Genomic DNA, 27,768 nt, shown 5'->3' with positions numbered 1-27,768 from the left:
GTGCCAGGTTGGGCAATGAAAATGGACATGGAGGACGCTGACATGACTCTGTGGACAGAGGCTGATTTTGAGGAGAAGTGCACATATATTGTCAACGATCACCCCTGGGATTCCAGTGCTGATGGAAGCACGACAACTCAGGCAGAGGCATCCTTGCCAAGGAACTTGACTTTTAAATATGCATCAAACTGCAAAGAGGTAAGCAGCCATCTGCTGGGGAAGGTTAGAGCCAGACAGCCAAATCACAGTACTTTGGAAAGTGACCAGCTCATTACACTTTCTGGCAGAAGATTTTAGACAAATCTATATAATTCTTTCAAGGACTGTAAACAAATAATCACTTAACTCTTCCATGGGTAAGTCACGCATCCTTATAATTGGCTCTGTTCCAATTAGCAAACAGTTAAATCTTCCAGCAACTGTATATTTGTGTTTAAAGTGTGGGGGTCATCCTGTGTACCAGTTTCTAGACTGCTATTGGTCATTCTATTCATCGTCTCTGGCCTAGAGAGTAAACTGCCTCAGTTGTATAATAGCTTTGAAAAGGGGGAAAAAATAGAATTCCTGAAAATGTGTTTAATCATTTTTCACTTCTGTTATAAAATTCCTTTATTCTTTTAAGACACTTGCTTTCTTTGCAACTTTCTAAATTCTCAAAACATTGGCCCAGCTATTAGTGAAGTGATAGGAAAACTTGCAACTTAACACTGTCCTGTATCCATATGCTTTAAACTATTGTTTATCTGGGGCAGTACCTTTACTTGTGGCTAGACACACAAGTATCCTTATTTTTGGAGTGGATACAGTTGTTTGTTTGTTTGTTTCAGAAGGACTTGGGAAAAAATGAGCCCGTATGAGCAATTCGTCATGTGTTTACTCCAGATACACTAGCTATTATAGCTAAGGTGTAATGTTCAGCAAGATGATAATCCTAGGGACAACCCTTAATTTCTCCTTGTCCTGTGACTTGTGGTGGAGCCTATAATACGTGTGTTGCTACTATGGGAAATTATACTGACCAGAGACATGAAAAGGGGTGTAAATTCATTCTGGTCTAACTAAAGTGTCCTCTCAAAACAAGTAACCTGCAAATGCGTGTGCTGGTTTAAACCTCTGTACAGAAGTAGGGCCAGATCTTTGAGTGAAATAAATGGATGCAACAGAATTCCGCCCTACGGTTCTGACTAGAATGCATTGTCATTTAGAAGCAGGTTAAGGACAAACATCAGGTGGAAGGGAGAAAGGTTTTCCTTTCAAAATCCAAGAGGAGAGGAAGTTTTAAAAAACAAAAAAAGCAAAAAACAAAAAGTTTCTTGTGTTTTTTTTAAGTTAAATAGTTTTGTCTTTTGGGAGATGAAGCTACAACTCGGTGAGGAGCACCTTTGCATATTCACTCCGGGTTGCTGACATGAATATGCAGCAAGACCACTTGCTTCTGTGTTTGACCGCTCAAATTCTTTGCTCTCCTGCCTCAATCTAGTATGGGTGCCGCAACACAAGAGCTCTGAGAAATTTTGTAATTCCCTGTGACATGTTAGGGAACACCCAACATGTCAGAGTCAAGTGTAATTTCCTTATACTACAGCTCATTTTATCACTTTGGGATCATTATAAATTTCAGGTTTTTTTAAAGTTGTCAAAAAGCTTTTCAAATTCTTTCTTATAAAATATGGCCAACTGGGATCATTTACTAGAGGGATTCTGAATACAAAACATCCTTTTTTTGTTTATCAAAGTTCCCCATTCCACTTGGCTTGTGCTAAGCACACACACAGAATAAGAAAAAAAAGGAACTTCTGATTCCGCTCACTTTATTCTGCAGCTGTGAGTGAAAGAGGCAATCTGATTATCCCTCTCTATTAAAGCTCTAGTATTTCATTTATAGGCTTGTGAACATTTGTCAGCATAGTGAAATAGTTGAAAATCACATTGGTCACTTTCATCACAGTCCCTTTTATACATTTAGCTCTAGATATTTCTTTTCCCATCTGATTTTTAAGGGTTTGTTTTGCTTTTCTGCCCTCAATTTTAATAACCCCATGCATGTGTTTTAAGGCTCAAACCCTAATAGGGGGAGCGAGAAGGAGCAATAAAGGGAGCTTGATTCTGATCTTTCCCTGGGTGCCAGCCACATCTAATGACTCTGAACCATTATTCCTGATTTACAAACGGGGGTGGGGAAGTAAGAATTGGACTCTGTGTGCATGTGGATTTGGCTCTATGGCTTTTGTGACTAAACTCCCTCCACTGTTAATTTTGGGAAATGGTTGCCTCTTTATTTCAAGAGAAGATGTGACTATTGAGGCAATTTATTGACAAAATAGAGTTTGACATACCAAAGCTCTCATGATTAAATCTTTAATTTGTTGCCAGTGTTGTATATGTGAACGTGGATGGCATTTTGGTTTGTTTTTGTTTTTTTTGTGTTTTGTGGGTTATTTTTTTTTTCTTCTCATGCATCGTGTAGCTCTGTTAGTTCAGAAATTCCTCCTTAGAGACTTTTATTGAAATGACAAGAAATTCCATGACACATCATACTTTTGTTTATTTTTGAACCTTGTCCGTTTTTTTGAGGACACTTTTTTCCACTGTGAAAGAGACAGGAGAATTTTCTTTCAAATGAGTTGCTTCTGCTGTTCATATTTGGAATTGTTAGATTTACAAGAATAGGGCTGCATATTTTAATATGGCAACTGTTCTGTCCACTTAAAGGACAGATGTATGAAGAACAAAGTGATATTACATGTGGCTAATCTTTTTAAGATGACAATTTAAAAACAGTTCTTCAGGAAATTCCTTTCTGCCTCAGCCGTCCTAACCCCACACTCTGCAGCTCTTCCTAGTGTAAAATGTCAATTAAATATTTGGGGAAGCCAACACACAATTCATCCTTTTGTTTTTACTGAATCTGGAAAAGGATAAATTATGAGGCATTCACAGAATCCATTACCTGTGGCATAGGACCCCTAATGCAGTACTTTTCTAAATGAGGCTACTCTTCAAAGAGATTAGTACAGGCTTCCAAGTTGTTTTGACCAAGTCTATTATAAACTGCTTTAAATATATATAACCTCACCAACCTTATGCACTTGCCGTTTTACAACTCATTCACTTAAGCTGTTTTTTATTTCTTTATTCAATAACTCAGGAGGATAGCGAGAGAGCATTTTTTCTCACTTCACCCCTTTAAAGGAAATTGCAAGCTGGAGGTCTTGGTTTGGCTGCAGTTTCCTTACAAACATTTTTATTCAATTGACTGACTGGGTGTTTTGAAGCAGTAATGCTGATTGAACCACCATTCCAGATTTACATTTACAATTATGCCAAAAATATGCTGTTGTAAAATGAGCCCAGGGTGAGGAAACCATACAGTTTATTAACTTTTAGTTACGAGCATCCCTGTTTCTCACAACTAACATGTTTATTGATTAACTTCCTGCCAGCACCCTGAATAAAGGACTGTAAAGGCTCCTCCATTTTTTTTTTTTTTTTTAAATATCAAAATGAGACTCTAAGGAACGCTGTTTTTTGTCTGAGAGCCATGACTTGTCAGGATGTGCTTTGTGACCCAGTCCACTGACAAAGATGGATATGCTGAAATGGCAGGGAGGTCGGTGGTGCCCATAAAGTAGCTAGTGGAAAGGCTTCTGTGGGGGTAGATGAAGCATGAAAGTGTTGAAGCTTTTCAGCTTCTCGCTGATGTGTTTATAGAAGGCATACAGCAGCCTGCCCCAGCAGTAATTCATTAGGACCCTGGTCAGTTCCAATGGTGTTTCCTTCCTGGGTTAGGTGAACACTGTCATTTAAGTATCAGAGGGGTAGCCGTGTTAGTCTGGATCTGTAACAGCAACAAAGGGTCCTGTGGCACTTTATAGACTAGCAGAAAAGTTCTGAGCATGAGCTTTCGTGAGCACAGACTCACTTCATCAGATGCTGGTCTTGGAAATCTCCAAGACCAGCATCTGATGAAGTGAGTCTGTGCTCACGAAAGCTCATGCTCAAAACTTTTCTGTTAGTCTGTAAGGTGCCACAGGACCCTTCATTGCTGTTAGTGTCATTTAAATGGATTTTTGAACAAATGTGAGTTCAAGCAGAGTATGAAAAGCAGTTCTTTGACATTTACGTATAAAGCACCAACCAAAATACACGCAGTGCTTTCCTTGCCGATGAAACTGGACAGGACCATTGCAGATGCCATAGCTTGTTGTTTGTAAAGAGGCAGCTGTCTCTTCTTTTAAATGCTGGCACGTGGTTATTTTAGTGTACTAGCACTGTGTTCATCTTTTCACACCTTGAGTGGGGAGAAAGTATCTTACCTTACTTCAGTACTGAAGGACTATGGCTTTTATACATCACAAACAATTTTTTTCAAATCATGGCTCTAACACAAGAAACTGTTTTTTTTTTTGTTTGTTTTTTTTTGTAAAAATACTGTTTTTCTGATAATGGAGTTCATAAGAAGAGTTTTTATGGCAGTATTAGGAGTTTTGAAGTGGCTATAACTTTAAATGAGGGAAAAATGTACCACAAAACTTATTTTGAAAGCAGAATTTTGTTCTTCTACAAAGGCCTAAATTCTAGATCAAAAGATTTAGAAAAAAAAATCCTTAGTATTTTTAGGAGTAGCTTATTTGTGAGAGGAGAGTTCATCAGACTGATGTACATCCACACAATGTGCTAGCTTCAGAAAGAGCATAATGAATGTACTGAAGGACACCTTGTGGACAGAAGTTTGAAATGTTTGCTGTGCATCTGCTTTTGGCAACTAAGGCCCAACTTCCTTTCTCCTTTTGATCTGTAGCCTTTATTCAGATTTGTTTACAGTACTTGGCAACTTTGATTACCAACAAACAACAAAGTCCAGTAACTAAATCCCAGAACACTGTAGCTTGGTAAGAGTTTCTTTGATGTGGATTATGGCAAAGGACCAGTCTGCTGTCTGGCATGAGATCTAGAACCCAGAGATGTCTCAGTGTTATCACTGTTCCTCTGCTGGCTTATGATTCTGAGTTAACTGCTACGTGGTCATAATAGTTGAGCCTTTAGAGACGTAATTTACACTATACATAAAGCCTGGCACACGAATACAAATTTGGTATCCGCATCCGCAAAAATGAGCTGTGGATATCTGCGTTCATATCCACAGATGCAGATATCCATGAATATAAAGTGGATGCCTGCAAATCTGCATGGTTCTAGATCCAAAATTTATAATCACATCTGCTTCCATATCTATGAAAAAGAGACATAAATATCCGTGGATTTGCAGGGCTATAACTATATGCTCTGGTCAGAAACTATAGGAATCAAAAAGTAGATGAGCACGTTTAGTCTGATAGTTTAAAAAAATAGGAATGTGTGTTCTGACACGCATGCATGCACACACACTTCTAAAATATCAGCCATTAATTATCAGATGATAAACCATATTAATGTTTTATATACTGGGGAAGAATCAAACACTGTATATAGTATAGATCAAAAAAGTATCTGCTGTGTCAGAGAAGCCAATACAGTGAACGTTTCAAGTTGACTATCAAGCACTAGTGATTGCTAGACATTCTGAGAATTTTATTAGATGTTTTAATTAAGACCAAGACATTTTAAAACTGTGAAAGCGCTGAAGTGTATATTACAGTTAAACTGCTAGGATGCTTTATACACTAGCTTTGAACTTTTCTTGAAAGGGCAGATGGATGTAAATGAAGGTAGATGGGGAAGATGAGAAAGAACATCTGCCTTTTTCAGCTCTCTATGAGAAATGCACAAGCAGGATAAAAATAAAACTGGGCCACTGAACATGTTGCAACTTGTGGTAGGTGTAGGAAAATTTCTGGAAGTCCCTTTTTATCTCTCTTTCTCCAAGTCAGATGCACAAGTCAATGGCTGTGTGTGCTAATGTGCAACAACACATGCAAGAAGTTTGCATGACAGTACTTCCAGCTTCCACATTGACACTAATCCACTTCCCAATGGACTATGTGCTTGATTTCTCAGTATTTCTTGATTTCTGTTTTCCATTTCACATAAAACTTTGCTAAACTAGATATTTGTCTGCATTTCCAGTGAAATGAATGGTCTGTGGAATATTTAGCCACAGTCAATGTACAATAGAACTTTGTTAATTCTCATTGCACTAATATGCAAGCCAGTAACCCCCTCTCCCACACACAGACACACAAGCATAGCCCTGGTTTTCAGCAGAAACTGTGGTTGGGTCTTATGCTACAAGGCATAGTCACTTATAGCATGTACAATGCAGAATATTTGGTAGAGCACTGTGAAGTGCTTCAGGTAAATCTATGTACTTACTCATGAATAAAGTACATAATTGCGCTAACCCTTAATTTATTTGGTTACTTGTATTTGTTTACTTGTGCATTTGCAGAATTCAGGAATCCAAAATGGGCTTCCCCATTATTAGTTCAAATCAGCAAGGCTCTGCTGTACTTCTATAGTTTTACGAGTTCAGCTGGCATAATGAGAATTACTACTCAAGGTGTATGAGAGGAATGCTTAACTGGCTTTACTATGAGACTTTAGTAACCAGCTTCCTTGTTTATTTTCTGTCCCCGCTTCATAAGTGGTCTTGCAAAGTCCAGGTTTTTGGTTAACAAAATTATTCTGTTTATAACATACTGTTAAAAGACACAAAAATTCAAAGGACTGGTGAAAAACAGTGAAGGACAAAACTAATAACTCAGCAGTGTTGTAAAGGGTTACTCAAAGGCACGTTCTTCTGAATAATGATGAATTGCTTCCTGATTTGTGGTCAGTGACTTTTTTAGTGTAATTACTGTCAAGGAGGAAGCTGAAAAGCAAGTGTATGTATCTTAAATTTGGTACGGCAGAGCATTTTCACCAAAACCCTACACTTCCTTGACCAGACCCACGTAACCCATATTACAGGAACCTCTGTCTCTTTTAAAGACCGTAATCTGTGAGTACACTTTCCCAAAGGCAGTTCATATTGCTTGTTGCTTTTCACTGTATGATAAGTGAAGAGTTGTAGGTTTTGGATGCACTCTTTTCAGACATTTGGCAAGGCACCTGAGCAACAAAAGGGTTTCATTTTTATCTAGAAATAAAGACTGCACTGGAGTGATTTTGCTAGAAAACTACTTGAGAAAGGTGGCTTCAGCCCGTTCAAGTGCTTATTACAGAATATTATTGGTTTCTGAGGCTAGAATTTTGACATTCACGTTTGATAAGGAAAACTAAATCTTCTGTAAGGGGCAGCAAGTGGCAGTAGTATCAATAGGTTAGAATTTGTTAACTTGCTGATCTTTTTTTGTTCACTCAGAAACATGAGAGTGAGATCTCTTGTTTAAGAAAAACAGCTGCTTTCAACGATGTTTGCTATATCTGCTCACAAATACAATCAAATTTCCATAAGGGAGTTTTTCATTTATGCACCTGAAGCTTTATTCATGACTGACCTCCAGATTTTTTTCAGCAAGCTACTATAAATTGTCAGACTTTTTCATCTCCGCTGTCAGTGTGGCTATTTGCTTATTTCTGCTGTGCTGACCTCCCTCATCAAAGGATTTTTAGTGAGAACAGGAGTAACTTTTTTGTTTTCTTTTGAAGATGGGCTGACCCTGTGCTCTTCTCCTTGCAGGTGACTGGAGTTGTAAGTAAAGAGTACATCCCAAAAGGAACGCGGTTTGGACCCCTGGTAGGAGAGATCTATACCAGCGATACAGTTCCCAAGAATGCGAACAGAAAATACTTTTGGCGGGTAAGCAGGAAAAAAAACAGTTCCATGTTGATGCCGTAATCAGATCACTAAATGAGTACAGCTGAAAAGCTGGGTCACTTCCTGTTTCAGACCTGTGTGAGTGCTGGGGGCAACTTCTTCACTGGCCATATATGAACAGAATTTGGAGTGAACAGTGGTGAACTAAGCTGAGTAAATGTCTGGCTCTCTTGGAAATGGGGACAGTGTGGGTGGAGAGTGAGGGAGCCTAATCACACAGTCTCAGATCAGCTCCAATTGCTCAGGCACTTGGGTCTGGCTTCTGCAACACATCAGTGCTTGGTCGTGTAAAGAAATACTGCTTGCTGCCAGGGTAGGTTGATCTGCCTTTCTACACAAGGAAATAGTACCAAGTCATTTTTGAAGACTAAGAATGTCATGAATCCCTGATTTTCCAGCTGATGCATGCTTGAGAGAGAGTGAAAGCACTGGAGATAGAGCATAATCTTTTACTCGGGAATTATTAAAATCTGAGTAACTTTTGAAGCACTTTTCAAATTCAACCCCTGTAAAACTGTGCTTAGCTCTGCAGTTCATGTATTTTAAATTAACAACCATTTCTGGGGCCAGTTGAGAAAATGTTGCCAAACTGGCTCCCCCAGTGCCTCCATGCACCCCACTTCAGGCAGACAGAAATGTTAGTGTGATGTTTACTACTCGTGAGGTAGTGCAATTTGGTGTAGAGCAGGGGTCTGTGTGTGCTGTCGGAGCACTCTGTGTTGGTAAATTAGACACCTTGGGGAAGTAAGGATAGTCTCCTTCCCTTCCCCCCACCCCCATTTATCTTCCATCCTCCCCTTCATTCAGCCCTAGATCAGCGTTTTGAACATTCCTTCCTTCTTCTGTTAATCAGGAACCCTCAGTAAAGTAATTCCCACAACTTCCTCCACAAATCCTTCACCAGTTCTGAATACGTCGGCCACTCTGCTCCAGCCCCTTCCGCGGAACTGACCTTAGTGCCCCCCAGCTCGCTAAGCAGCTGTGTCACAGGACTCGATGCGTGCCTGATGCGTGGGAGGAGAGTTTGTGTACTCTGTCCGAACTTTGCCACTGGGAGCCGAATCACACCATCTCGGATCAGCTCCAGTTGCCCAGGCACTTGCATGCATTTTGCACATAGCAAGACTACTGCTACACTAGGTACATATAACGGTCACTTTACTTTTAGCCCTTGTTAACGCTGGCGATGGTGGATAGGGTATGTGTAGGCACAAGTGTCCGGTGAAAGTGGGCTGCCTCCATGCTGTGGTGCTCTCACTACACACAGCAGTGAAAGGCTGTCGCTGGGCAAAGGCAGGGGACAAAGGCTCTGGTAGCACAGTCCTAGGAAGCATGACTTGGGCATGTAGAGAGCCATGTACAGTACATACCCTAATGCTCTGGTGTGTCATGACTCACCTGAGCAGTGCCTCGTCAGCCACATTGCTGTTTATTCCTGTGCTGGGGGGCACGTATGCAGCATATGTTCCCTGCATGTTACCCTTAGTATAGACAGAGCTGTAATGATCTTTTCAATAGCTCCTCTTGAGGCTTCTTGGGAAAAATTAGGTTAAGTAATTACTTCATTTGGGTTTTCTTATGTTTTCTCCCACGCTGTTTTACTCATTGGCTCCTGGGTAATAGTTACCGTGAATGTTCACATGAGGTGCATGAGGTTTTTACGCTTGTGTGTGAGCAAGATTTTGTATTTAATTACCAGTGTCTGGACCTGGGAAGGGACATTAGTGTGGCAACGCTGAGTGTGTTGCATCACTTACCTTCAGTGGCACAGGAACAATTTTTAGAGTGGGGGTACTGAACTGCACCCCCCCATACCTGGGTCTGTGCCCTTCACTGCCATCTGGAGCAGGAGCTGGCAGCGGGGATTCTACATGTTGGGCTAGCAGTGAGGACCCCAGCCCCAGTGGCTGGGCAGGACCCTCGAGAGAGGGCCTGGTATGGAGCCAGAGGCCACATACTAGAGCAGTTAGCCAAGCCCTTTATACCTGGGGCCAGCAGCTGAGCAGGACCTGGGATAGCAGGGTCACAGGGCTAGCAGCTGGGAACCTGGGCAACAGGGGCATGTTGCGGGATGCCCAACACCTGTGGGTGCTGTAGTGTACACACACACACACACACACACACACACACACCCTCTACTTCCCACCCCCATGGATGCCATGCCAACCAGTGGTATCCTTAACCCTGAGTGAGGTGGCCAGGCTCCGTGTGCAATGCCTGGGAAGAGTTAGGTGCCAGAACAAGAGTTTCAGAGATGCCAAGCAGCCAGTATGGATTTGCCTAAATTAGTCAATAGGAAGTGCTGAGGAGAGGGATGTCACCTAAGCCCTGCTCCTCAAAGGTATTTTAAGTACCTGTTTGCTCTTGGGCTTTTTCTGTAGTTGGGCGCCCACCTTATCTCTTTATAGCCAGTAGTCCAGTGGTTAGAGCACCGACTTGGGCCATGGGAGACCTCTTTACAGACACCTGTTGTGTCTGGTTTGAAGTGGGGATTTGAACTTGGGTTGTCTATTTCCCAGGTGAGTGCCCTGGTGCCAGAGAATTAAATACTCTGAGGAGGGGCTTTCCCAGTCTCTCCTGTTGAAACTGTTCCACTTTGTATAAATAAAATAGTCACGGGAGCAGGGGCATGAATTTAGACACCCAGATGAGTTCTCATAACCACCAGCCTCTGGAGCAAATTTGCACTTCTAAACTGAATAGTTAATTATTTTATACAAAATGGAACTGCTCCAAGAGAAGAGAAACTGAGCATTCCTTACCCTAGAAGAGCCAAGTATTTGGTAATCAGGGTACTTACCTAGGGTATGAGAGACCTGGACTCAAGTTTTCATTCAAATGGGGCAGCATAGGGATTTGAAGACAGGTCTCCTACATCCCACATAGGTATCCTAGTCACGAAGCTATGGGGCATTCTAGGATACCATCAGACTAGCCAGCCACAAAAATTCCCCATCTGGTCCCTACTATCTGTCTTTTTATGCAAGACCCAATCCAGTCAGCATGGTCTGAAAATCCCTATCAGATCTGGTCCTGTAAGCAGGGAAGTGCCTGGGTTTTGACTTAGGCATGAGATAAAATGCCAGGCCGCTCAGCAGCATTAGGCTTTAAGCAATTTTGCACATGCCCTACCTCAAGAACTTAGATGCCATGAGACTTTGCGACCAGTAAGTCAGGCACATGGGAAATTTAGGTGCCTATAAGTTTACGTAGCAGCTGACTTGATGTTTTGAGGAGCTCAGTGGAGTCTAAATGTTGTGGGGCTTCTGGCCAATTCCAGGAGAAAGGAATAACAACTTGCATAATGATACCCATGAGGATTAATTCAGCAAATATTTAGAAAGTTCAACTGTCTTCCAGGATTTTAGACATATTGCTGTAAGAAAGATTACCTCATTTTTTGCAGTGTTACATTGTTTTAATGTAGAATTTCTTGGAAATAAAATAGGAACCTTCTAAGGGTCATTAAATTTATTTTTATAATGCCTTGATTCGGTACAGATGCACTGCCGTAACTCAAATGAATTCCTTCCTCGGGGACTGAAAAGTCTTACATATGCAAAGGAAGCTGTGGGAGATAACTTCTCAAATGTTATAAAAGCCATCCTGATTTTGCTGGCAGGAGCAGGAACATCTGCTCTGTGCGAACATAAATGTTCCATGCAAATTACACACCGAGATAGGAGAAGGGGGATGTGAGGGCTTTGCAAACCTCAGGGTGACATCATTTCTTGTAACTGTACTATGAGTCAGCACATTTTTAATCTTCCTGATAATACATGGAAATCTGGTGAGATGGCAGAATAAGGTTTTGTGGGGGTGTACGTATGACCTCACAACACTGATACGCTTTTTTAAAAAGAAGTACAGTAAATTGTACAATCTACAGAAAGGTGACTGGAAGCCCATCATTTGTAGCTTTAGAAAGCAGCTTCCGTCTCTAGTAGAAGTGCACAGCAATGGAACCCCAAGTTCCTGGAAGTTTGCAAATCGGAGTAAACAAAGAAACTTGAAAACTCCTCTTGATAGCAGAATTCACCCGGCTCTGTTCCATTTTCTCATAACAAACACACCGCAAAATCTCTCACTAGCTTCTTTGATGAAGCCACATGTATTTCCCCCTTCTCAATTTACAGGAAGTTACTCTTAAAAGAAAGTGATTCTGGTGTTTACTGCCTTTGTTAAAGGGCTAGGCTGTCTTTTTTTTCCTCTTTTTTTTTTTTGCCCTCAGATAACTATTGTAGCTACTGTTCAAATGAAAAAGAAAGTATGAGTGTAGAGATGGAGAGATACATTTCACCGACGAGATAAAATATATTAGGTCAGTTCTTTAGAAAGAGACAGTTCCTGCCTCAAGGAGATTCCAATCTAAAATTCAAATTGTTTACAGTCTTAAGACTTTTACCCAATAACTTATTGTGAAACTTGGGCGTTTTCAAATGGCTTACATCAAGTAGCTCCTGAAACAATTCTTTCCACAAAAACATGTCTTAATTCTAAGGATACGTTTAAGTTCATTAGATTTTCAATAATTTTCACATTCTTATACCTTTTGGCAAATGACTGACTTTACTGCATTGGGTTTTTTTTTATCCCCTTCACATGGTGCCAAGCAGTTTTAGATGCGATTTTTTTTTTTTTTTTTTTTTTTTAAAGTACATGCCTAAACATGTCTATTGAGAGGAAAAGTGACTTTCATACACTGTCAAATGCTGGCCTCTTGCCAGGTCTTCAGTTACAGCAGCTGAAGTTCACCTATGCTCCACCCAGCTTTTCCAGAAAAGGGCTACATTCCAAGTGTGAGCAAATGTTACTTAAGGTCTGTTGGGGATGGGGAGGCAGGGTATGGAGGGAGGATGTTTGCATAGTTTAAACCTTTGGGCGGAGGTGGTAGGAAACTGCAAGTACAGAGGCCATAGAAAACGCCGAGCAAGAGACTGTTTGACGTAGTTTAGCTAGTCAATCTTATACACAGGTGACTCAAAGCATTAATGCAGGCACACACTCAAACCTGAAGTCAACAGTAGCACGTACTTGTTGGGTCATAGCAGAAGAAAAAGAACTCTAAGGTAGACTTACTTCAGAGAACTCTTCATGTTCTGTGGGCTTTCATGTGTGCATATTAATAGAGCAATATGTTGACTTAACGTAAACGGAAAAGGTAACTGGGAGAGCACATCTAGAGTGATCTTTTCTCCTTCTAATACTGAGTGCCTTACCTGGAAAGGGAGATCCATTTCTCTCTTTACTTGCTTGGTGTCTGGGTCAATGTGGGGTTTTTTAAACCTTATTTACAGTACGTACTCTCTGTGTGCATACACACTATACGTTTTCATAATATTTTGCTCTCCTCTAGATCTATTCCAGTGGTGAGCTTCACCACTTCATTGACGGATTTAACGAGGACAAGAGCAATTGGATGCGCTATGTGAACCCAGCCCATTCCGTTCAGGAACAGAATTTGGCGGCTTGTCAGAATGGAATGAACATCTATTTCTACACTATCAAGCCCATCCCTGCAAACCAAGAACTACTTGTGTGGTATTGTCGGGACTTTGCAGAGAGACTGCACTATCCTTCCTCCAGAGATCTGATGATGAATCTAAGTAAGTGGATTACAGTATAAACAAAGAATGCTAGTAACATCTCTTCTGCCTAAATGATCTAATAACATGGTTTATAATTATATAGCTGAATCATCTGTTGTGTCACTGCATGTGGTCCAGAATAGAAAGAAGGTATTTAAAAAAAAAAAAAAAAACTGTGTTGTTTAAATGCAAACAGATTATTAAAAATTTAAAGTGATGGGTTTATAATCTGAGAATTATCTGATGAAATCCTACACAGGCAATTCTTCTCCCCTCTCTTCCCTTAATAATCATTGACATCTCCTGCATGATGAGACTTTGGAGATTGCATGTTCCAAGGGTCTGTTTAAAAAAAAAAAAAAAAAGTCTGCTTTGCAAAGGTGCACAAAGGGACATATGTTTAGGTTCCAAATGGATTGTCTTTACTGTGCAAGGAGCTGGACCCAGGCCATGTGAATGTCTTTCAAACTGTATGTCAGACCAGGGCATCCACAGAGGAGGGCAAAGGGGCCGGAGCCCTGAGGCCTGTCAAGTTAGAAGGGCCTGGGGCTTCTAGACACTGCCAACACTATAGCAGCAATGGCAGAGGTTGGAATCTTGGGCCCTTTAAATTGTTGCCTGAATCCTGGCTGGTGCAGGCTGGGCAGCACTGAAGGGCTGGCTGGGGGAAGACAGCCGCCACCCCTGCCCCTTCTGCCTTGAAACTCCTCCCATTCCAGGGCAGGGGAAGGGGTGGGGACAGAGTCGCACAGCTTGTCTAGGGCCCAGCGAAGACTGTCAGCTACTCTGTGGAACTGATAGTTTGTTCTGTTCTTTATGTCAGACCTCATATCTGTTGTTAATAAAACTAACTAAGTCCTCTCTCTATTTGGTTTTAGTATAGTTGCTAAATACCTAATGCTTCAAAGATTTTTTTTTTTCAAAAAAATTTTTCCTGTACACTTATATTTTCACAGTGTGTGTCAAAATTGCTAATGGTGTGAAGACGCATTCACTTTTTATTAGCTGTGTGTTCTGCCATGGTTTCTGACTGTCTCCAACTTTAGTCTTTTACCTACCCCTAGATCTAATAACTCTGGATGGACACCCTAGCAGTATAAATGAAATCAGCAGAAAGACTCCAAATGGCTTTAATCAGGCCCTCAGTAGATGTAGTTTTCTAGAAATCTATATAATACAATTTTGTAGGAGTTTGAAACAAAAAGTGTAATGCATTTATTTTATATGAAATGGGATTCACTGTTATCTGGTGACAGAGAACAGGTTAGTAAATGTCAGTATTAATATCATGCTAGCTCAAGATAAAAAATGCAGTTCCCATCTTTGGGCACAGCACAGACTGGCCAGAAATCTCCAATAGAAATTTCTCCTACTTTGTACTTTCGTTAGTTGTATCCTAAACCCTTAGTGATTACAAAGCATGTTTCCTCTTTTAACAGAGTGGAAATGCTTTTTTTTAGGTACTAAGAAAATGAAGTTACTCCAACATTGATTTGCTGACAGTAACCTTATCTCGAATATCATTTCATTATTCAGCATGCAATTTGGTCTCCTGTTATGCTGAACTATGTGAGCCTATCCCTGTGACAACAGTCAGACACGTCTATTCTGTAAAAGTAGATTTCATACCTGGCTTGGAAGGCATGGGATGTGGAAGGAAACATGCTGTTTTCAAACAGTTCTGTGTACCCCACAATAGACTACAGAGGACGGTCCTGTATGGGGGTGTGGATGGCCATAGGGACTAAGAGGTCTCTTCCAGTTCTGATTTGTTGACATTCCTTATAAGCTCTTATCACTTTTTGTTATATTTATAGATTTTCTTTGTCTTACACATCTACAGTTGAACAACACAGGATAAAGAGCACAAGACCTTTAGTTTGTTATAATTGGCTTCTTTCCACTATTGGCTCTGGCCTGCTCTGATGATTCAAATCTTTCCAATGCTCTTCCTCATTCCTTTCCTCCCTCCTGTAATACCTCCAGCCTTCCCTCTGCCATGTTTGGCCATGGAGACTTATTTGCAAAGGAGACACAAGGTGTTTGAAAGAGCAGGACCCTGATTTGTCCAAGGGAGGAGGACATATAATCTTTCCACTTAAATATTTAAGTCTTCTTTTTTTAATCTATTGCCATTGGTTTGAATCGAGATTTGAGTAACAACAACAAAGAATATCACCATCAAATAGTGCCTTTATTACTTGTTGTGCAAAACATGTTTTAGGTGTGGTGACACATGATTTCTACTTTCTGTGGACCGAGAAGATAATTTCCTCTATCTCATCGAACCTGTTGTACTTACTAAATAATGATTCCAAATGAAACTTCACAGTCCCTAATATATTAAATCATGATAGGGTTGGCATGGATCAAGGAGATTTGATAGCAGTCCCTCATGTTCTGTGAAACATCTCAGTTTTAGAATAGTGTGCTGTTTTGGGGAGGCTGTTTTTTGTTTATTTTTCTAAACTTCTCCCAAAATAGAATTGCATTAAATCAGGATGTGACTGTGATACAGTGTCCTTCATTGCATCATAAGGTGATGCAACAGCCTGCTGTCCTAACAAGTTTGTCCCATCAGACGAACACAGGATGGTGACACTCTGTTTTGATAAACTTGTATGAAAGGTTTGGCGATATAATTTGCAGACCAAACAAAAACCTTTCTAACAGAGAAAGAAGTGTTTAAAGGGACACTGGCTGGATTAAAAAGAAATCTATACCTGTGCTATCCATGTCAACTTTTGAACAATTTTTTTAAGTCTCTAAATCACCTTTACATTCTTAATCCTACTTCTCTTACAGATCGTACATCTCTTTGCTTAAAACTGTTAAAATAAGCTAGTTATTTTCCCTTTTGTTTATGGTCATTTTCACTTTCTGGTTTTAATGAACATCTCTAGTCTGGCACCCTCAGGAACTAATCGGTGTGAAATGAGAGAAATTTGCTGGATCACAAGAAGTCAAGATTGTCTAGCAGCATTACCAACACTTCTACTGCTTACTTAGAAGACATTTTAAGGGTAAATTAGGGCTAAATAACAGCACAGAACACTGAGAGCCAGGACTGGTGGCTCTAAACAAACTCTATGGGACTTCAGAAAACTTGGCCAGACCCTGATAAGTGAACACCCGTCACTGACAACCACTGATGTTGTCAGACCAGAGAGTGTTGGACTAGAGAGGTTTAACCTGTAGCACAATACTACAGTGTTTGGATTGGCAGGAAATAGTGTAAAAAATGGAATCTTAAAAAGGTAATGGAAAGGTTTTCATTGGTTTTAGGTTTTATAAGAGCTTGATTTTTTACAAAACCTAAATTTTGGGCCAAATTTGACTTTGTATTGCCCCTTTAAAAGGTTGACAATTAAGTCTTCTTTCAAAGCCCTTCCCTATGCAAAACATTTTTTTTTAAAAAAGCAAGTCCCACAGTCTTGGACCCATTTAGAAAACAGATGATCAAATTATATACTTGTAAATGTTGGTCTTCATTCTCAGTTTGAGTGGAAATGTTCTTTGTTTTCCCTAATTCAGAACTTCTAGGTTCTCTTTCAACTAGCAAAGGAGGTTCTTAATTTAGATCGAAAATGTGAATCGGCATAATTAAACTTCACCACTCGAAGCGTTCAGTAAGTTTTTACTCTTGAAATGACTCCACCCGCCTACAACGGTTTTTCAAGCTTTTAGAAAAAACAGATCTTTTGTTTTTATTAAATCTGAAGCTACAGCTAGTGGAGGTATAAATGAGGGGTGGGGGAACCTGACAGCTATCCAGCTAGATGTGAAAATAGGCCCTGAAGCATTCAGACTGGATGGTGATGAGGGGCTTCAGTCACATCCTTTCTTTAAACATTGTATTCATTTTTTTGACGAACAAGAGTTTTGCCCACCTCTTAACTGTACTAAAGCCAGCTCCAGTAGCCACTGAAGTAAGGTTGGAGTGTTCCTCTGACTTCAGTAGGAGCTAGCTCAGGCACTTGTGAAAGGAGCATCTTTTTTGTCAGATCAGTAACTTAATGATACGCTCCTGTAGTTCCCATTTGTCAACTATTTTGTCTCAGATCAGAGAATCTGGAGAGATGTGTGATAGTGTGTGTACAATAGGCGTTATCACCAATACTTAAAGGAAAACACCCCCCTGTGGTGAGGAATAACTTAATTTATGGGTGCTTTCAAGAATAAAAGTTACAAACCTCCAGTCCGCATCAACCCAGGTTTCAATCCATCTTGCCCTTTGTGACTTAGGAATCTTTCTCTAGGGGTATGCTATTTAAAAAAGAAACTCAGTAATAATGGTGGATTCCAACTATCCCCATTATTGAATGAGTACATGTCCCCTCAGCACAGGATGCAGAGATGAATTTTCTTGACCTGTCAGATGACTGCTTCATGGAGCAACTAGCAGGAAGCCTGCTAAACCAGTGAGGCCATTGAACAACTGAGATGCGTAAAGGAGCACTTAAGGATGATCAAACCACTGTAGAGAAGCTGAATGAATTCTTTGCATTGGTCCTCATAACTGAGGAGGTGAGGGTCATTTTCAAACCCGAACTATCCTTTTTAGGTGACAAATCTAAGGAACAGTCCCACACTGAGGTGTCATTAGAGGAACAAACCAATAAGTTGATCAGTAAGAAGTCACCAGGTCAGATGGTGTTCTGAAGAAACTCTCAAATGTGAAGCTGTACAACTACTCACTGTGGCATGTAACCTATCATTTAAATCAGCTTCAGATCACAGGAGGATAGCTAACACAATGCCAATTTAAAAAAAAAAAAAAAACTCCAAAGATGATGATTGCTAATTACAGGTGAGTAAGTCTCACATCAGTATCAGGAAATTTGGTTGAAACTGTAGTAAAGAACAGAATTGTTAGATCCACAGATGAACACAATTTGTTGGCTAAGCATCAACTTGGCTTTTGTAAAGGGCAATCTTGCTGAAATCTACAAGTATTCTTGGTGGGGGGCAAAATGCGGACAAGGGTGATCCCATGGATATAGCGTACTTAGATTTTCAGAAAGCTTTTGTCAAGGCTCTTCAACAATGGCTGACCATTTACTCCTACTTTTATTTTTCCTATTTTTTAACTGAGTGGTTTCAAACTTTTGCACTTGTGACCTCGTTCACACAGTAAACCTCTCAGTGAAAAGCTCCCTTACAGATTTTAAAAGTACTGCTTTATATATTTAACAGTCTTATAAATCCTGGAGGCCAAACAGAGCTTGGGGATGGAGGCTGTCAGCTTAGGATCTCCCGTGTAATAACATTCTGACCCACTAATGTGTCACAACACCCATTTTGGGCATATATTTTCTGTCTTGTTAGCTATGTCCTTTCCTAATGACCTGCCAGAATTTTGTTGTTTTTTCTTTTGAGGGTTATTTCAAGAATGCTTAACCGTAACTCCAAGATCTCTCTCCAAAAGGCACTTGAGTACTTCATGCAGATATAGTCTCCGCATCTCAAAAAAAACCCCAAAAAAACGGAAAAGGTTCAGAAAAGAGCAACAAAAACTATTAAGGGTATGGAACAGCTTCTACATATGGAGAGAGTAATAAAACAGACTTTTTAGGTTGGAAAAGAGAGGACTTAAAGAGGGGCTATGACAGAGGTCTATAAAATCATGAGTGGTTTATAGCAAGTAAATAAGGAAGTGCTATTTATTCCTTGTCATCACAAAAGAACTAGGTGTCACCAAATGAAATTAATAGGTAGCAAGTGTAAAACAAACAAAAGGAAGTATTTCTTCATACAATGCAGTCAACCTGTAGAACTTGTCCAATGGATGTTGTGAAAGCCAAAACTCTGAGGGTTCAAAAAAAGAACTAAATAGCCATTGATGGATTTAGCCTCCATGAAGTTATTAGCTAGGATGGGCAGGGATGCAAAAACATGCTCTGAAGTGTCCCTAGGCTTAGTTTGCCAGAAACTGGGGATGGGCATCAGGAGATGGATCATTTGATGATTACATATTCTGTTCATTCCCCCGAAGCACCGGGCATTGATCACTGTCAGAAGACAGAATACTGGTATAGACTGAGCATCAGTCCAACCCGGTATGGCTGTTCTTATGTAGTTCCTCACATTGTTTGTTTTACAGAATATTGATGTACTTATTTATGTAGTTCAACTGTCAGATACCTCCCACTATAGTGATGTGTCAGGTGAGATTAGCATATATGCAGGTGAGATTAGGAGAAAAGTCAAATAAGCATTTGAGACAGATAACATGCAAATTAAAGTGATCTGGCATAATTATGCTTAATAATGCTCCCTAAATAGTTCAGGCTCCTGACTATACTCTGAAATTAGTAGGAGGGAAAGTAGTATTGAGATCCCTGAAGGGAAACAGCAATTAAGTTCAGTCTGTCAAGTGGCAATGTTGGACTAGTGTGCAAAGAAAATTGCATTCCCTGAATAGTCTTTCTTGTGCTCACTCCTATACCTAACAAACATACCTTACACAACTTAATTGTTTAATCTCATCACATGGGAAGATTCAGTGCTTCAGCTGCGACAGTCTGGGTTCCAATGTCATTTTTCCAGCGGAGCTATCTCTCCTTCTTCCTCTACCTTTTTTCTTTAAAAAACAGAAGTGGCAATTTGAACTTCCTGTTTGACAGGCCTTACCGATATGGGCCTGATAAGCTGATATTTATTTTTTTTTGTCTGGTGGATTCACAAGCCCTTCTCCTTTACCAGCTTTCAATAACCCCTGATCAGTATCTTGTCTGCTAGTGTCACTCTGAATGTTTGCTCTGTGCTGCTGGCTCAGCAAGGAGCAACTGATAATAAGACAGAGATAACATTCTACTAAAACTCCACCGGGGAGCTCTTGAGCCAAGAAAACTAATCTATTAATACTAAGACTTAAACATCTGGGGTGGGAGCCTATATAATTGATTACTAGGTCACAAAGACAGACAAAATTTCAAATAGAAAAGATTTTGTAGTTTTTAAAAAAAAAAAAAAAAAGCTGCCTGTTTTCCCCCCTCATTTTTATAGGACGACTGATATTTTATAGGGGTAAGCCAGGTTCTTAGTTGCCTGAAGCACCTCAAAGAAATGTTAGCCAAAGCAGGAGGCAAAAAAAGAGAAATTCTTGCTGTTATGGAAAGTGACTGGGTCTGTTAAAAGTTCTCACATAATAGATGAGGCTTTCATTTTGGGGTGGGAGGGAGATTTTATGGAAGATCATCTACCTCTCTCACAGTGACAGGGCCCTTACCCGACACTTTTTAAGAGCAACGCATTGAGAGTTCTTAACTTATTATTAGTTACAAAGGAAGGAAGTTACGAGAGCTCAAACAATTAAACTGGAATCTAGAAAGGCAGTTTGGAAGCTGGCTCATTGTAATGTGCTTACTTTGTTTTCTAGACAGTACTCCAGTTTAAAGCATTTGATGCTTAAGCACGTGGACAACCCTAAACTTTCAATAATTTTAAGATATGAATATCAGAGAGGTAGCCGAGTTAGTCTGTGTCTTCTTCAAAAACAGCAAGAAGTCCTGTGGCACCATATAGACTAACAGATCTTTTGCTTATCTGGTTTTTGGAATTGTCATTGAAACCCCCAGAAATGCCTTATGCAAATCTCTTGCTTCTTGGTGAAGAGTCAGCTTTGAGAGGTAATTGTTCTCAGTGGAATAATACTTTTTAAGGTCCTGTTTTAATGGCAGTTGTTTTTTTTTTTTAAATAAAGGATCATTTTTACCATATAGTGTAATAATACAAAGTATAGATTCACTGAATGAAGCTCAGTGTTTAGACAGGAAACCTGTGACAAAAGGTGCAATGCTTACTGGCTCTTAATATATTGCCTACTGGTTTTAGCTGATCCACCAAAAATAAGCAAAGTGAAGAAAAAAAAATCAATAAGTAGAAATGCTGAAATACTATCAAATAGCACTCCTTCCAGTGTCAATTGATGGCACTTTTACCCCTGGAAATGCAAATACATAGATACAAACACTTGTGACTATATTATCATTATTACAGTATACCCCGACTTAACCGGTTGCGTTCTTGGCAACCTGACATAAGTTTAATTTTCAGGTAACTTGTGGAGTTACCCTTGAGCGGCGGGGAGCCATGAACTAGGTGGCAGTGTTTTTCCTGCCTCCGTCAAGGACGGCAGCCGAGTGAGTCTCAGCTGCTGTCCCTGGCAGGAGCGTTTTCCCCATTCCTATCGGGGCATCAGTTGTGTTAACCCGAGACACGTGCAACTCAGTTGTGTGTATCTTGGGGGCTTACTGTATTCCCATTGCCATGGTACCTGCTAGCCTTAATCGTGATTGTATGAAGGTTCTCTTGTGGTTTGTCTTGTAATAAAACCTCTTACAAGCAATTGCTGTGCAGTTAAAGAACTATTAATGTTAAGTGATTAGCAAAAGCACATAGCTGCTAAAAGGTATCTTTTTGTGGCAGTTTTGTATCACCAATATCTGGAGAAGACTAGCTTCTGATAGTAAATATCCTAAAGTGGCCTTTCTGAACAGATTTAAAGGAACACAAGCAAGTATTCTGTCTTAAAATGTGGATTTCTGGAGGCAGAAGAATTGACTTAAGCTGGAGTCATGAATCTCGCTTTGCTTTGCTCTACTTTGGTTCAGTCTTTATAAAGTACAGCTGGATGTAAAGGAGTTTTGCACACACTGAATGCCCGAGAAAATGTGCAGTAAATAGCCAGCTTTGTTGTAGATGTTACTAGGCAGTATATTGAATGACTAATGATCTGTTTACTGATATAGAATACCTTCTTTTTGAAGGAGGCTTTCATCCTAGCCAGTCCCATATTTTTTGTACTGTTAGTAATTGAACTGGCTGGTGAAGTGCCTGTTGTGGTTTGGCAAAGGTTGATTTGTCATACTTTGCTATTCCAAGGAGAAACGTTTCTGAGCTCTCAAGCTCCAAAGGCTTTCTGTTAAATCTATATTATTAACAAATGCTTGTTATCCCAGTTATTAGAAATCTATTGTATGTAGGAAATTTGCAGTGGAGCCACTCAACCTCATGCAGGGAGGGTTGGAATTACAAATGAGTTTGAATAGACATCTGCCACTCTCAACAAATCATCATCAGACAGCTCTAGCTCTATGTATACTTGCAGAGATCCCTTATATTAGCCATTTATATCTGGTCTGCTTTTTGTTAATTGAGTGCATCCCAAAGTCTTCATTCTTTGCACAGAAGCTAAAATTTTTGGATGAGTTAAAATACAATACTTAAGAGTCACCTATTCCCCTGACCCGCTGGGGAAGCTTGTAGATTTAGATTGTACAAGTTGAACTTCTCCAATCTCGAACTCACTCATCTGACAACATCCATAATTTGGCATTATTTTAGTTAGTCTATCACTTATCATGGGTACAGCCAAATTTCTTGTGGTCCCATAACATTTGTTTACAGCCACCAGTCCTGGCTGTCAATGTACTGTACTGTAATTTAACTGTAATTTATCCCTAAATGTCTTCTAGGAGCCCAGTAAGCCATGGAAGTAATGGTAATGTGCTAGACAATGTTGACCTCCCATGGTCCGGCAAATTCTCTTCTTCAGCACTGGTCAGGACTAGAGATGTTCATCCTGTACTTCAAAATTAATGTTATTTCATATTGACTTGTTAAATATTCATTGTTTGTTTTTTTGTTTTTAGCACAAAGCCACATTAATCCAAAAGAGCAAAGCACTGATAAAAATGAACTTTATCAGAAAAGTATCCCAAAGAGAGAACACAGTGTGAAAGAAATCTTGAAAACTGAACCAAACCATTCAAAAGGAAAGGACTTATTCCAGATTAACATTTCACCAGTTATTCCAGAAAAACAGTTGGATGACTTGAGAAAAAACTGTAGTCCTGAAAGGTCTTTCTTTCCTCGTGTTGTCTATCCGATCCGACCTCACATTCCAGAAGATTATTTAAAAGCTTCCCTACTTTATGGGCTGGAAAGACCAAGCTACATTACTCACTCACCCATCCAATCTTCTACCACACCAAGTCCTTCAGGAAGAAGCAGCCCAGACCAAAGCTTAAAAAGCTCAAGTCCACACAGCAGTCCAGGGGTTACGGTTTCACCTCTGGCACCTACTTCTCAAGAACAGAGAGAATCTTACCCATACTTGAATGGACCTTATGGCTCAGAGGGCTTGGGGTCTTATCCTGGATATGCACCCTCTAGCCATCTCTCCCCAGCTTTTTTATCCTCTTATAATTCCCACTATTCAAAATTCCTGTTACCTCCATACAGTATGAGCTGTAATAACCTGAGCGCTTTGAACAATATCAGTGGCATCAACAATTACAATCTGTTGCCAAGGATGTATCCTCTCTATAGCAACCTACTCAGTGGAGGAAACCTTCCCCATCATGTGCTGAGCCCAGCTGCTCTTCCAAGTTCTTTGCCCCATGAAGGAGGCCGTCGATTGCTACAACCTGATCATCCAAGAGACTTTCTCATACCAGCACCTAACAGTGCCTTTTCCATCACAGGTGCTGCTGCCAGCATGAAAGACAAACAATGTAGCCCCACCAGTGGGTCCCCCACGGCTGGCACAGCAGCCACTTCAGAACACATCATGCAACCGAAACCTACCTCAGCAGTGTTGGCTGCCACAAGTGAAGAAGCCATGAATCTCATTAAAAGTAAGAGGAATGTGACCGGTTACAAAACCCTTCCATATCCACTGAAGAAGCAGAACGGGAAGATCAAGTATGAATGCAATGTTTGCTCCAAGACCTTTGGCCAGCTCTCCAATCTGAAGGTAGACATTAAGGCAACTGCCTATTTATAAGGAAAATGTTCCCGCTTTTATTAAATTTCCAACACAATTAGAATGCTAATTTTTTTTCTTGTAACTCAGGGCAGGTCTGCTACAAGGACAGGTCAATCTAAGCTAATTAATTTGTGTTATGTGAATAGCATAACTCAAATCAACATAGTTTAGATCTATTTAGTGTGGGGCCCACACTTCAGGGGTTGACAAGAAAAAGCTCCCCTGTCAACTTCCCTTACTTGTCTTGTTCTGCTGGAGTACGGGAGTTGACAGGAGAGTGATTGGTGGTCGATTTAGCGGGTCTTTACCAGACTTGCTAAATCGACTGCCAGTGGAGCAATCCCTTCAACATCAATACACCTTATAGTGGAGACAAGCTCTTACCGAGCCACACTTCCCTTCTTTTAAGAGAGAACCAGTTCAACTAGGTTTCATACTATATCATCATGGTAGTAAATTTAATGGTTTTAAGTTAAAAAAAAAAAAGTTTATTCTTTAAATGTTGAAGTGGCCTAAAAAGTCTAAGCTGCGTTAAGTCTGTAGCTTCACAAAAAAAAAAACAAAAAAAAAAACCTATAGCACCTTAAAGGCTAACAATTTTATTTATTAGGTGATGAGCTTTCATGGGTAAGACCACGTCGCCACTTTATCTGATGAAGTGGATCTTGGTGGACCTTGCCAATGAAAGCTCATCACTGAATAAAATTGTTAGTCTTTAAGGTGCTACAGGATTGTTTGGCCTAAAAAAAAAAAGTAACTTGATGATTTCCATACAGTGTGTTCCACCTGTGGGATGCCTCCAGTAACTTTGCAAATCTTTGATGCATTTTGTTTTTAAAGTACTATCTTAGTAGTTATTGGAAATCACAGTAAATATTTTGTTTCTCATTAGGTCCACCTCAGAGTACATAGTGGAGAGAGACCATTCAAATGTCAGACTTGCAATAAAGGGTTCACTCAGCTGGCTCACCTCCAGAAGCACTATCTGGTACACACAGGAGAAAAGCCTCATGAGTGTCAGGTATGTAGTATTCCAGGCAGAGTGAGATCATCTGCTTCACTTTTGGCCTGCTACAGCGTCTGCCAGACAAGCTGCAGGCCAAATGCTACTCAATAAGATTAATACATTCATTTGGGGCTGTTTGTCCAAAGGTGGCAAGCAGCTTTTTCAGCCTGCCAGGCTTTCTTATTTATTGGCAATCAGATGCAAACCCTCCCCCACCAACTCATTTTCCTTTTTTCTGTTGCCTCCAAAATTAGGTCTGCCATAAGCGATTCAGCAGCACTAGCAATCTTAAGACACACCTGCGACTCCACTCTGGAGAAAAGCCTTATCAGTGTAAGCTGTGCCCTGCTAAATTCACCCAGTTTGTGCACTTGAAGCTACACAAGCGTCTCCATACCAGGGAACGGCCACACAAGTGCATCCATTGCCACAAGAGCTACATTCACCTCTGCAGCCTCAAAGTCCATCTTAAAGGCAACTGCCCTGTAGCCCCTGCCTCTGGCCTCTCAATGGAGGACGTGAATCGTATCAATGAAGAGATTGAGAAGTTCGACATCAGTGACAGTGCTGACAGGTTGGAAGACGTGGAGGACAATATTGATATGGCATCTGTTGTTGAAAAAGAAATACTGACAGTGCTCAGAAGAGAGATGGAAGGGGCTAGTCTTAAAGTATCTTTGCAGAGGAACATGGGAAATGGGCTTATCTCCTCAGGATGTAATCTTTATGAATCTTCAGACATGTCAATTATGAAGTTGCCTCATGGTCATCCACTACCTCTGTTGCCCATAAAGGTCAAACAAGAAACAGTTGAACCAATGGACCCTTAAGACTTTTTTTTTCCTTCCCCAAAGAAGTGATTTTTATTTATGACTTGGTGAGTCAGGGTGCCTGTAGCAATTGCTTGTACATAGTTTCTATGCTGCAAAGCAATCTTGGCTTACAGTAGTTTCCCTCATCCTCCAGTTGAAAGAAGGAATTCCAAAGTTACTGTATTCTCAGGGCATGAAAAGAAGCAAGGACTATGTATTGCCTCCCTGCTTTACTGAAAGACAATCAATCCATAATTGCTTTTTCAATGACAATACTTCGTAATTTATTATGCAATTTACCATTCTAAAAGCAATAATTAGCAAACGTTTACAATGACCAGAAAATTCATTGTAATTTTGAATATAAATCTTTATATTTTTGTCTTATGGCCATTCTTTGCAAATAATTGTTTTTTCTCTGCACATCTGTTTAAAAACCTAAGATTGCCAGGAGTTGCGGGGGGAACATTACTTCAGTAAATGTGTCTATGTACCTGTGTTTTTGAAAATGAGGTTTTTGTATTCCCAATGGTGGATATTTGGCATATTGAATAGTAGATTAATTGGTTTGAAAAGTGCTGTGTACTTTCATGGCACAGGTAGATGTGCAAAATCACCCCTGCTCCCATCCCCTAAAAAAACCGTGACTAACAGTAAACAGAAAAGAATATTATACCTGCCTATCTGTGGCTTGTAGATATTCTTATACCACACAGATGTGAAATAATAAATACACAGCCTCACATAAATAATACACCAGACCGGCTTTTAGAAGACAATAGTAGCCACATGTTACATTCTGTGACTTTGTAACCCAAAGCAGTGCATCAATGAAAATGTGAAAATGGCTGTTTTTAAAAAAGTCTATTAAACTTTTTTTGCAAAAGCAGGTTAAAAGTCAAATAGATATCCCAAATGTGTTGCCTACAAGACAATTTTGGCTGAGATTTTATTTCCAGATTTTTCTGGGGATCAAAAGATGGTCAGATACCTTGCGAAATAAGTTTTGGTTGTTTTTTTTTTTTTTGTTTGTTTGTTTTTTTTGTAATTTTCATTTTTATTCACCCCCCCACACACACATTTACCTTAGGCAGAGGGGGATAATGAAGTCCTTTCCTAGCACACTTTTTTTCTTCCTGTACGATTCAGCGTTTTCCTTAATATTTGTGTTTGTACATTTTGTGGTTAATTTAAATTTAAAGATGAAAAGGGCATTGGCAAAGTTGTTGAACAACAATTACCTCATTGCGTGTGTCCAGTGGTGCAGACAATGCTGTTTTATCTAATGCTTTGCTACTTTAGAGAAGAAACCAAATGTTAACAGAAAAGGTAAAATGCACATTTTTATCTTCTTGTTTTGCTAAGCCCAAAGATATCATGTTGGCATTGGAGGTGTAGCAAAGAATACATGTATATTTATAGATATTTATGCCACTATACCATATATGTATATAGATATATATTTATACCACTTAAGTTGTGAGCCAAACCATTTAATAAACCCTATTTTTCATCTAAGCTTGAAGATCAAATGTTATCCAACTTTGCATATCATCTGATGATCCCAGTATCAAAATGCTATGTTAAGGCATTTATCGCTTGTTAGTTCACATGCACAATGCTCATTTGGGGCCTGATCTTGCAAACAATTAAATGCATAATTTGACTGTATAGTCTCGCAAAATTCAGTGGGTATACACACTTCATAGTGTTTGCAGGACTGGGTCTTGGATCTCCTCCTGTCTTTACTGGCTTGTTTGTTTTTGTTTGTTTGTTTGTTTGTTTGTTTTTGAATAACCAAACAACCAGAAAAATAAATTTAAAAAAAT

The 27,768-nt window shown here is 39.9% G+C and overlaps 1 protein-coding gene across 1 annotated transcript; it reads left to right on the top strand.

The window, feature by feature from the left end:
- Positions 1-27,464, top strand: PRDM1 (PR/SET domain 1). The gene is made up of 6 exons (XM_074988833.1): positions 1-198; positions 7,622-7,741; positions 13,116-13,365; positions 23,004-24,109; positions 25,014-25,142; positions 25,382-27,464. Exons 1-6 carry the CDS (start codon positions 16-18, stop codon positions 25,955-25,957), a joined length of 2,364 nt encoding a protein of 787 aa, XP_074844934.1. The 5' UTR covers positions 1-15; the 3' UTR covers positions 25,958-27,464.
- The last annotated feature ends 304 nt before the right edge of the window (positions 27,465-27,768 follow it).

The sequence above is a fragment of the Carettochelys insculpta genome, chromosome 3 (assembly GCF_033958435.1).
Source record: "Carettochelys insculpta isolate YL-2023 chromosome 3, ASM3395843v1, whole genome shotgun sequence".
Lineage (NCBI taxonomy): Eukaryota > Metazoa > Chordata > Testudines > Carettochelyidae > Carettochelys > Carettochelys insculpta.
The sequence above is the reverse complement of the archived record's forward strand: the minus strand, read 5'-3'. Positions and strand labels throughout refer to the sequence as shown.